At 42.2% G+C, this 12,360-nt stretch overlaps 1 protein-coding gene across 1 annotated transcript in view; it reads right to left on the bottom strand.

The window, feature by feature from the left end:
- Window positions 1-4,181: 4,181 nt before the first annotated feature.
- EPB41L5 (erythrocyte membrane protein band 4.1 like 5) overlaps window positions 4,182-12,360 on the bottom strand; it is a 163,459-nt gene continuing 155,280 nt past the window's right edge. Inside the window, exon 25 of the mRNA XM_049773146.1 lies at window positions 4,182-4,366. Within this exon, the coding sequence (XP_049629103.1) occupies window positions 4,300-4,366 (67 nt within the window). The 3' untranslated portion in view covers window positions 4,182-4,299. The remainder of the gene's footprint in view (window positions 4,367-12,360) is intronic.

The raw sequence follows: 12,360 nt of genomic DNA, 5'->3' as shown, positions 1-12,360 counted from the left end.
TTCTAACCGTTGAAAATGCACAAGTCCCTGACATACACTTTGCTAAGTTGTGCTTTCCACTCACTCACGGTCCTTTTACCAGCATTGCAGAGGAGCCAGGGAGGCCCATGTATAGATAGTGCACTTCCAAGAAAATGAAACGACTGTACAAATGTACATGTCTCACTAGAGCTTTATTGTGGTCACATCTACAACCATTATTTCAGTGTATGAACAACTCACAGTTCAGTGCAGTGTGTCTAATACAAGGCATAGAAGACCGTGGAACACAGTGAACAGTGCCCTTGATATAAAAATAAATTACACTTTAAAGGCTTCTGCAAAGCTTTACATCTATAAAAAGTAAACACAATATAGTTAGTGAGGTCCTTATAACTCTATCATATCCAGATAGTAAGATAAAGAAAGCAAGAGATTTGAATCCAAACCCCTCCAACACAAAGAAATCCTGAGAAGTGACTGAAATATTGTTTCAAGCAAGGTGCTTCTAGACCGGGAGATAATCTCAATTAGCTCCACTAATGGGAACAGCAGAGAAGGCTCAAGGTAGTACCTGGTTCCAGATAAAGGTTCTCCCCTAGCAGGCTGATCAGTAAGAAACAGCTTGAATTTTACAAGAGGGGACTAGAGAGAAGGTAGGAGGGAGGGAGGAGGAGGGGGGAGAGGAGAGAGAGATGCACATTCTTTTTTTTCAGTTTACAGATGATTCTAGGTCTCTAAGCATCTAGAGGGCTGAGGGCTCTCACAGATGCTGGGAGCTGGGAGGTGGAGACTGTATCCTACCCAAGTGTTACTGAGACACTGGAGTCTGAAGATGTCAGCAGCACCTACTAGAAATTTTGTCCGATTCTCAGACAGTGGTCCCCAGGGGGCTGGAATGCATAGATCAGCTCTGATTATAGACACACTTTCCTGGAACAGGGCTACAAGTGAGCATGTACTTGGTCTATGTAGTGCAAGTGCATGACAGCTGCAGAGCTGAAGACGAAGCATCAGTCACACCTGCTTTTTAGAGAAAGTGAGCTGTCCTTGCTCTAAATAGGAACGGAAGAGACTGGCTTCTTAGGATCCTTAGAGCAAATAGGAAAGACGGACCCAGCAACAGTAGTAAGGCCTTTGCCTTGCATGCAGCTGACTTTGGTGGCTGGATTCGGTCCCCAGCATCCCATATGGGCCCAAGAGCCTGCCAGGAGTGATTCCTGAGTGCAGAGTCAGGAGTAAGCCCTGAGCACTGCTGGGTGCGGCTCAAAAGTAAAAGAAAAAAAAAAAAGGGTGAGGGGACAGAGCTCAAGGGGCTGAGCATGTGCTTGGCATGCAGGAACCCTTATTTCCATCCCCAACACCTCATGGTTCCCCCAGCACAGCCAGAGCAACCAGAAAGCATGGAGCTAAGTGTAACACCATTGAAGTAGGCCCTGAGCATTGCTGGATATTGCCCCCAACAAATGCCAAGAAATTTTGCTTTAATAAGTGTTCTGAGCTTTTATCCCAGGCATCTTTAAGGCAGAGGATCAAACATTCTAAGGCTGGCAATCGAGCACTGCAGTGCACTGAACTGGGCAGCAGCACTGACCGTCAAGTCTGGGCACAAGCATGGGCACACAGGAAATTTTCCCGCCTGACTAGCTTTCTCTCTGCACCACTGTGGGGCTGTTTTTAGCTCCCCCGAGAATGGGATGTTGGTATCGGATGACTCAGATGTGAGGGTGGACTTCAATCTCCTGTAATCTGGTAAATTGTGCTGAAGGCCATCAACTGGTACCTTCAATGGGCCCAGCCTGCATTCCTCCCTGCTACTGCTCACATCTCCCAGCCAGCATCCTGGCTCACACATCTTCTCAGAGACAAACCTCCCCATCCCAAAGACACATTCACAGAGCTCCTCAACTTATGGCCCCACAGCTCTGGGGTGTTACCAACAGTAGGTACAGCAGTAAGTGTAGAAAGGTTGTATTTGTAGTGTCAGAAAGCAAACCCACATCCAGGCCTATGCCCTACCTAATCTGTCTGAGTTAGTATTTCCTTAAAATAGTAATTCCTGCAGGTACCACTTCAAATAAGGACATGCAACGAATTTTCATTAAATTGAGCTTCAAGTGAATCCTCAGAAAGTTCCTATGAATATTCTACCTCACAAGAACAGAAACATGAAAACAGAATGGTTACTGAATATTTTCAACCACTTAATTCTTAAATTTTACAACGTTTAGAATAAGGATGGTGTTACATTTTCACCTGGATGGAAAATGGAGGCCTTCCAGCTAGGAAAGCCTTATCTGCTTGTGATTAGAGGCACAACTTTACAGTGCTGAACATATACAGTAGCCAGTACTCTGAAAACTGAATGTTGAGTCCAAAATATCCTGGTGAAGCCCCTGGTTTTAGATGTCATAGCCATGAGAAAATTTGTTTTACAATTAAAACCTGGTAAGAATTCCTCCCATGACCTTCACAGATTCAGAACAAGAGTGAAGGGGAAACAGCCAGCAAGAAGTGCCACCTTTTACTTCAGCAAAACTGTTTTGTGAAGTGGTTTCATATCCTCACAGCTCCATAAGAAACAGCACAAGATTAAATTTCTTGGGCTTTCCTGTCCGACAGTGTGTTTGCCCGAGGATGATCACACTACAGACCCAAACCGTGGGGCTTCAAGGATCATAAAACTAGATGTTCTTCTAAGCCTAGAAGTATAAATCCATTCAATTACGTGCACAGGGCAGAATATGCAGAAACAAATTCCAGGGGGTCCAGCTTAACATTAGTCCTTGATAAAAGGGATTAGCAACAGCTTTATCACCGTAGCCCCCAGCGACCTGGGGCCAAAGGAGGCAAAGTCGGGGTGATCCTTGAGTGCAAAGTCAGTAGTAAGTCTTGAACAATGAGGGGTGCGACCCTAACAAAACAAAACGAAACAAAGATTCCTCTAGGGCAGGGCCACAAAATGTTGTATGGAAGGCCGCAAAATGGCCGCGAGTTTGAGACCCCTGTAGTTTCTCTGGGTGATAAGATTGCAGCTATGTTACAACTGCAGCATATTTGTATAATTTTCTCTATTTTAAAAATAATTTATGATTTTAATATCCAGGACTATTTATGCAGATCAAAAGGGATGAACAGGAAACTGACTGTACCATGAGAAGTGAGCTCTTTTAGTATATTACGTTTTGTTTCAGATATGGAAGGTGCTCAAGAAACGAAAGTTTCCACCCTAATTCTCTTTTTTTACTGCTTGGATAACTTTGTTTTTAGGATTGTTTTGTTTATTTCTCTAGAGTTCACAAGCCTCCAATGTATTTAGTGTATGTCAAAAGAAATCAATTGAAGCCTGTTGTTGGCCGCCTCAGGCCATTTGGAGTCTGGAGAACTCCAGAAACTGCTCAGCTCTTTCTTTATCACTGGGGCCTCAAATGGTTCACATTCCTCAACCGACTCAGGAAAATGTGCAGAAGCCTACAGGAAAAGGCTCAAGGTCTCTGTATCCTACCCCACTCCTCCCTGGCTGGAAAATCAGAGTATCAATGTGCACATGAATGCTTTCTGTGAATAGATAGGGATGACAATGATATAAAGGGTCATTAATGTTTCTATTAATAGCTCTTCTCAAGGTTTCCTCTTACCTTGGTATATACTTTCAGTATTAACACAGTCCTAATTCAGTCAAAAGTATGGGAGGCATTTGAAAACTCATAGTATCCTAAACTTCTCTTTAGTACTATAAAAAAGGGGAGAGTGGGGGGGGGGGAAGGGTTAGCCCTTAATCAATACAGTGTCTTCATAAATTTCTTGAATACTGATTTCCAGATGGAAGAAAAGTGCAATTTCTCTAACAGGCATTCAGATCAAGGACATTAGACTCGATACAGAGAAGCATGCGAGGAGACTGCAGACCAACCATGGGAGCAGGGCCTTGCTGCAGAGGCACCATCAACACTAACAACCACTAGGTGGCGCCAAGAGTTTGAAAAGGATGCAGCCATATGGAAACTGATTTCCCCGCTTTAGAAATGAATGAATGTACTACTACAGTATACTACAATTCTAGAGAGTAAGACTATATTCATCCTCAGTTCGTCAAAAATGCAGTGCAATTAAACCCTTCCGGTTGTATGGAAAAATTGTAAGCTGCTTTTTTTTTTTTATCATGGAGCTGAAGTCAAATCTACGTGAGCTTTTTTTTTTTTTTAAACTAATAAAGAACAAGCTCCTAAATTCAACGCATTTCACCAGAAGAAACTGATTCCAGGTTAATTGCTGGAGTGTGTCAGGCTTTCCAGTTCCAGGCGGGGAGGAGGCAGTGCCTCAGAGTTCAGTGGTCAGTAAACACTTCTGCTTCAGAACGGCGTCTTCAGCCAAAGCTGGAGCAGAGCTGGAAGGAAGCAAGACTGTGTTATTTAACCAAACCATCTAGGGTGGCGGCAGCATGCACTGTTCTACAGGAGGTGCTTGGATCATACTGAGAGTGAATTACAGAACTCAAAAACTATGCGGCTCCACCTCATTTAGCAAAGAGGTATTCTACAGAAGGGAGTTTTCTGGATTGCGGATGTTTATTTCACCTTGAGAAGAAATCTGAAGGTATCAGTTTCCTCTACTGTCTTGAATAAAATATACCACAACCATTTTTTTTTAATGAGTTAGGAGTATCAAAGACGACATGATGCTGAACTGGACCGCAACACACTTAGAATCTCAAGTGTGTGTGCTTGTGGGTTGTGCTTCTTTTACAAAGGTCCAGATGGCTCAGTTCTGATACCAGTGGGTCTACTTTTTTTAAGCCATGTGGGGATCATAACAAGTTAAGAATCTGCTGGATCTTACTTAGCTGTAGAGAGGTAACAACACTGAAGTTCTTTGCTGCACAAAGGAATTACTGGCTAAGTTTTCTTCACTTCTCTCTCTCTCCTCCCCTCCTCTCTCCCCCCACCCCATCTCTTTCCCTCCCTCCCTCTCTCTCTCTCTCTCTCTCTCGGTTTTTGGGCCACACCCGGTGACGCTATGTGCTCAGAAATAGCTCCTGGCTTAGGGGACCATATGGGACACCCGGGGATCGAACCAGTCTGTCCTAGATTAGCATGTGCAAGGCAAATGCCCTAGTGCTTGCGCCACCGCTCCGGCCCCTTTTCACTTATTTCTAATATATGCTTTAGATATATAGAATGGTGAATCTCATGTTAGCACATCCAAACATGTCATGACACTTAAGAAAACTTAGGGTGAACCACAATTGTGTGTGTGTGTGTGTGTGTGTGTTTTTGCAACATCCTTCCCAGAACTCTATGCCTCCATTTTAGATTTGTACAGGATCATTCCTGGATATGCTGGAGTCCAACAACCATCCTGGAAAATTTCCCTTCCCATTCATTTTGGCAAATTCCTGCACCCATTTCTTGGGTACCAACCACATCACCCTTTCTTGGCTAGTCCCTTGGTTTTGAATTTACACATTTTCCAGTAAGAAACTTCTGAGGGAGTGCAGAGAATCCCTCTATCTGCCTAAATTTTCTTTAATCTCACTTCACTAGCTGTTTAGATATAAAACTAAAGATGAAAAATAAGTCTTCTTTAGAATTCGGAAGGCATTGCTTCCTGATAGCTTTTGGTAAAGACTACTATTATTCTACCAACTCTTAGAATGTAATCTTTGTCTTTTTGTTTGTTTTAGGGCCATACCCTAGTAGGGTCTTCAGAAGCTACTCCCACCTCAGTGTTAGGGTTTAATCCCAGAAGTGCAGGAAGTCCATGGAGGTATCATGGAACAAAACTGAGGCCTCCCACATACAAAGCATGAGCTCTTGTCTTCTGAACCATCTCTCTGGCCCTTCTATATTCCCCCCCCCCCCCCCGTAGACTTAGATCCTTTCTTAACTTTGATAATTTGAAGTTATGAGTTTTTCAGTATGTTTCTGGTGCTGGGTACTTAGTGGGTATTATTTAAATTAAAAAAAAAAAGCAAAACACAGAAATAATACGTCTAAAAAAATCTCTAGTCCTTTCTTTGACAATATTTTCATTTTTATTCCTTCTGCTGTTCTTTCTGAACTCCTGATGATTCAAATACTAAACTTCCTAGATCAATCCTCCAATTTTCTTTTTTTTCTCCTAATTTTCATCTTTTTGTCCTTCTTTTGAAGATTTTTCTCAGTCTACACTGTTAAGATTTTTTAACATGGTAATAATGTCAAAGGATACTGTTTTCTGTTCTTTCTCTTTTTTTGTTTTGTTTTGTTTTTGAGCCACGCCTGGTGACGCTCAGGGGTTACTCCTGGCTATGCGCTCAGAAGTCGCTCCTGGCTTGGGGGACCATATGGGATGCAGGGGAATTGAACCGCGGTCCATCCTAGGCTAGTGCTGGCAAGGCAGACACTTTACCTCTAGTGCCACCAGGCCGGTCCCTGTTCTTTCTCTTTTAAATGTCCATTATACAGGGCTGGACTGATAGCACAGGAGGAGGACATTTGCTTTGCATGTGGCCAACCCAGAGCAGACTCAAGTTCAATCCCCAGCATCCCATATGGTCCCCCAAGCCTGCCAGGAATGATTTTTGAGTACAGATCCATGAGTAACCCCTGAGCAACACTGGGTGTGGCCCAGCCCCCACACCCAAAAAAATTCCCTGCAGAATCTTCTCATGTGAAGTTTTGGCTACTCTTGCCTTTATTTCATTTTTCAATTTTCCTACTTAGGAGTCTTCCTTGGGTATCTTAGTAACTTCAGCTTTTGTCATATTTGTGAATATAGGAGCCTGTTCATACTTGTGGGTTGAAACACTGGAAGAGGGAAGAGAATTAAGTGTCATGCCCTGAAAGAAAATATCTGGCATTGTGGCTGAAGAGATAGCACAGCAGTAGGGAGTTTACCTTGCATGCAGCCGAATGGAGGTTCGAATCCTGGCATCCCATATGGTCCCCCAAGCCTGCCAGGAGTGATTTCTGAGGGCAGAGCCAGGATTAACTCCTGAGTGCCACTGGGTGTGACCCAGAAACCAAAAAAGAAAAAATCTGGCACTACTGAGTGCATCCAGGAGTATAACTTGGGTTTTCAAGTATGCTGTGTGTGGCTCTAGAAGCCCTGGGATAACTACTGGGTGGCCTGGGTAAACTCCAATATCACATCCTCAGGCCCTGACACTGAGCTACCAGCCAGTTGGCCAAGAATCACTAGAAGCCAGGGCCTCTTGAGTACTACTTAAGAGGGACCCCCATCTATAAAAAGGAGTAAAACCAAGGATACTGTTCAGAAGCTGGGTGTGTGTGGATAAACTTATTGGTTTATAATGATTGTTTATAATGTGGATAAACTAATAGACTGTCATGCAGTGTTATCAGGCAAATTCCTGGCAATTTTGTCAGGGGATCTACTAGTGTTGGACTCTGCAGGCTTCTTCTCTTTGGATGGTCAATTTCTCCAGAAAACAACACTTAATTTCTCACAGAGGCACTGTTCTTGGCCTATAGCATTCTGGAAGTTGCAGAAAGTATGATGGGCTACCTCACTTTGCAGTGTGTGAACTTTAAATAGTTAACTTCCCTGGTTTACAGTTTGGAGCTTAACTCTATAAAGAGAAACTCCTAAATCTGAAGTCTCTCTGGCCTGGCTGCAGAAATCATGTTATGCAAGACCATGAGGGACAGGAGAGAGGGGTGAGGTTGGGGGTCTGGAAGCACATACATTTCAACTAGGCCCCACAGTAGCAGTTTCATCTTCTATCCCTATTTTCACAAAAGTCTGGTGTCTCCCATTCCTGATCTGAGGTTTTGCAATGCGAAAGGGCTTGCTTTTTATTTCGGCAATTCCTATCCCTTCCCCCTTTCAGGCTGAAATCTGAGTTTCAAATCACTCATCACTTGAGTGAGTTTGCACAATCACTTCCAAAACTCATTGCAATAAAACTCTGCAATAAAATTTTACACAGAATACCCCAAAATAAATCTGTATCAGTGGAGATAGGACATATATAATTTCTAAAAATATTCTGATTATAAAAGACATAAACAGAAAAACACCATAGAAAAGTACACATAAGAAATTTATAGCTATTGAGCTTTTTGCAAATTGAACACAACTTGTAATCAGTGGACAGATTAGAAACAGACTATTACCTAGTATTCCAAAAGCTTTCTTTTTTTATATAATATCTTTTTTTAAGCACCATGATGACACACGTTTGTAGTTGGGTTTCAGTTATAGAAAAGAACACTCCCCTTTACCAGTGCAACCTCTACACCACCAATTTTCTCCTCTCTCCTCCCCTTCATGTCATGTGCCAATCCTTCCAGCCCTCATCTCTATTGTTTCTGGGTATTATTACAATAATGTCTTTTATTTTTCTTAAATCCCACAGATAAGTAAGACTATTCTGTGCCCCCCTCTCTCCCTCCCTCCCTCCCTCCCTCTCCCTGACTTATTTCACTCAGCACAATATTTCACACAGCACTATGTCCATCCATGTATAGGAAAATTTCATGACTTCATTTTTTTCTAATGGCTACATAGTATTCCACTGTGAAAACGTACCAGTTTCTTTAGCCATTCATCTGTTGAAGGGCATCTGGGTAGTTTCTAGATTCTATTTTTAATAGAGCTACAATGAACATAGATGTGCAGATAGCATTTTTGTGTTGTGTTTTGTGTTCCTAGGGTATATCCCTAGGAATGTTATAGCTGAATCATATGAGAATTCAATTTCCAATTTTTTCAGGACTCTCCATATTGTTTTCCATAAAGGCTGGGCTAGATGGCATTCCCACCAGCAGTGAATGAGAGTTCCTTTCTCTCCACATCCCCTCTAGCACTGATTGTTCTTGTTCTTTGTGATGTGTGCCAGTCTCTGTGGTGTAAGATAGTACCGTATTTTCTGGCGCATAAGACGACTTTTGAAACAAAAAAAAAAAGTCAACCGAAAATCGGGGGTCATCTTATATGCCGAGTATATCCCGAAAAATGTTTCAATATGCCGCTAAACAAAAATTGTCTGAATATTGCCACAAAACAAATTTTCCAACTCAATCCGGCACCAATCATGCAAGGCTGCTCGGATCGCCTCTCTAACTCAGCCAATCCAAGCAGGCTTTTTATGCATGCAAATTAAACAATGTTCTGGACCCGAATCTACACTGTCAAAAGCCTGCTCAGATTGGCCAGAGTCAGAGAGGAAGTCTATTACAGTATAACCTTTGAACCTTTGCTTGTTGTGATTGGCTCACTGTGGTACATACAGTTGCAGCACAGGAACGTTCTGTCTGATACAGCAAATATAGGCCTAAACCTATGTTTTAACTGTAAAATTAGGGGGTCGTCTTATACGTCGGAAAATACAGTACCTCATTGTTGTTTCGATTTGCATCTCCCGAATGATTAGTGATGTGGAATGCTTTTTCATGTGTCTTTTGGCCATTTCTATTCTTTGAGGAAGTGTCTGTTCTTTTCTTTTCCCCATGTTTTGATAGGGTTAGATATATTTTCTTATTAAGTTCTGTCAGTACCTTGTATATCTTAGATATTAGTCCCTTACCTGATGGGTATTGAATGAATAGTTTCTCCCATTCTATGGGTAACTTTTGTATTCTAGTCACTATTTCCTTGGAGGTGCAGAAACTTCTCAGCTTAATAGAGTCCCATTTGTTTATCTCCACTTGTTTGGAGAGTGCTATTTCCTCCTTGAAATGCTTTTAGTCTCAATGTCATGGAGTGTTTTACCTATGTGTTTTTCTATATACCTTATGGTTCCAGATCTGATATCAAGGTCTTTCTTTTTTTTTTTTTTTTTTTTTGGTTTATGGGTCACACCCGGCAGCATTCAGGGGTTACTCCTGGCTCTATGCTCAGAAATCACCCCTGGCAGGCACGGGGGACCATATGGGATGCCGGGATTCACCACGTCCTTCTGCATGAAAGGCAAATGCCTTACCTCCATGCTAACTCTCCGGCCCCTGATATCAAGGTCTTTAATCCATTTGAATTTGATTTTTGCTCATGGTGTTAGATGGAGGGCCGAGTTTCCTTTTTTTTTTACACGTGGCTAACCAATTATGCCAACACCACTTGTTGAAGTGGCTTTCCTTTCTCCACTTTAGATTTCTTGCCCCTTTATCAAGGACTGATTGGTTGTATGTCTGGGGAACATTCTCTGAATATTCAAGTCTATTCCACTGATCTGAGGGTCTGTCTTTATTCCAATACTATGATGTTTTAATGATTATTGCTTTGTAGTACAATTTAAAGTTGGAGAAAGTGATGCCTCCCAACTTCTTTTTCCTATGGGTTCCTTCCTTCCTTCCTTCCTTCCTTCCTTCCTTCCTTCCTTCCTTCCTTCCTTCCTTCCGTCCGTCCGTCCTTCCTTCCTTCCTTCCTCCCTCCCTCCCTTTTTCTTTTTTCTTTCTTTTTCTCTTTCTTTCTTTTTCTCCTTCCTTCCTTCCTTCCTTCCTTCCTTCCTTCCTTCCTTCCTTCCTTCCTTCCTTCCTTCCTTCCTTCCTTCCTTCCTTCCTTCCTTCCTTCCTTCCTGTCTGTCACACGTGGCAGTATTCAGGGGTCACTCCTAGGGAAAGTGATGCCTCCCAACTTCTTTTTCCTATGGGTTTCTTCTTCTTCTTTTTTTTTGGTTTTTGGGCCACACTCGGCGGTGCTCAGGAGCTACTCCTGGCTGTCTGCTCAGAAATAGCTCCTGACAGGCACGAGGGACGATATGGGACACCGGGATTCGAACCAACCACCTTTGGTCCTGGATTGGCTGCTTGCAAGGCAAACGCCGCTGTGCTATCTCTCTGAGCCCTCCTATGGGTTTCTTTCCTTTCCCTTTTCCCCTTTCCCTCCCCTCCCCTTCCCTTTCCTTCCTTTCTTTCTTGTCACACCTAGCAGTGTTCAGGGGTCACTCCTGGCTCCATGCTCAGAAATCTCCCTGGCAGGCACAGGGGACCATATAGGATGCCAGGATTCAAATCACCGACCTTCTGCATGAAAGGCAAATGTCTTACCTCCATGCTCTCTCTCCAGTCCCTCCTATGGGTTTCTTTAGCTATTCATGGGTGTTTATTGTTTGAAATAAATTTCAAGAGTGTTTGATCTACTTCTTTGAGGAGTGTCATGGATATCCTTAGAGGAATTGCATTAAATCTGTACAATGCTTCGGGAGTATTGCCATTTTAATGATGTTAATTCTCTCAATCTAGGTACAGGGTATGTGTCTTTATTTCCTTGTGTCCTCTTTTATTTCTTGAAGCAGTGTTTGTATAGGTTCTTCATCTCTTTAGTTAAGTTGACTCCAAGGTATTTGAGTTTCTGTGGCACTAATGTGAATGGGATTGTTTTTTATTTTATTTTATTTTATTTTATTGGTTTTTGGGCCACACCCAGCAGTGCTCAGGGATTACTCCTGTCTCTGTGCTCAGAAATCACTCTTGGCAGGCTCAAAGGACCATATGTGATGTCAGGAATCGAACCCAGATTTATCCTATGTCAGCTGCGTGAGTGCCCTACCACTATGCTATCTCTCTGGCCCTGAGATTGTTTTTAAATGTCCATTTCTTCTCTAATACTATTTGTGTATAAGAAGGCCACTGATGTTTGTGTGTTAATTTTGTAGCCTTCCACTTCGTTATATTTTTCTATTTTGAAAGCCTCTTTGAATACATTTCCAACCAGTGACCATCACAAGGGTTTTGATTTCTAGGAATTAAGCTTGCTTACATATATATATGTTTTATTTTAGAGAAGTTTAAGTGGGTGGGTGTGAGAGAGGAGTACATATCAAAAGGTTGTGATGAGGGCAACAGAGAATACCCCTTATGCCCTATTGTCAATGATTTTTATGATAAAAAGGCTCTAAGATGTTGCCCAGTGTGGCCCATCTTCTAGCACCTACAGCTTCATACAATCGCCTTCTACAGGATTTGGGCAGGCCCTGTGATCTGCAACAAAAGCATCTGTCAAAAGATAGCACTTCTGAGATTACACACATAAAAATGTGTGACTTCCAGCTTCCTGTCAGATTTTACCACTCCTTGGCTTGCTCACTTTAATAAATTAAGCATTATTCTGGAGAGACTAACAACGAATCTAGCCTCTGAACAATTACCTAAATCTGAAGCCTTCAGTCCAACTGTTCTTCAAAAATGGGATTTACCAGCAATACTGGGAGAGACTGTGAAGTGGAGAAGCAGTTCAACTGTTTGTGATACTCTGATCCACAACAAATGAGATCTTACTATGTGCTGGTTTAAGTTGCTAAAATTTGTAGTGACTTTTACTCAGACAGATAATATAGCTATGACTAACCTGAATTGCTACATTGCAAATCCAATTAATTTTATTTATAGTCTTTCCCCCTTTTATTTATTTATTTATTTATTTATTTATTTATTTATT

The sequence above is a fragment of the Suncus etruscus genome, chromosome 5 (genome assembly GCF_024139225.1).
Source record: "Suncus etruscus isolate mSunEtr1 chromosome 5, mSunEtr1.pri.cur, whole genome shotgun sequence".
NCBI lineage: Eukaryota > Metazoa > Chordata > Mammalia > Eulipotyphla > Soricidae > Suncus > Suncus etruscus.
The sequence above is the reverse complement of the archived record's forward strand: the minus strand, read 5'-3'. Positions and strand labels throughout refer to the sequence as shown.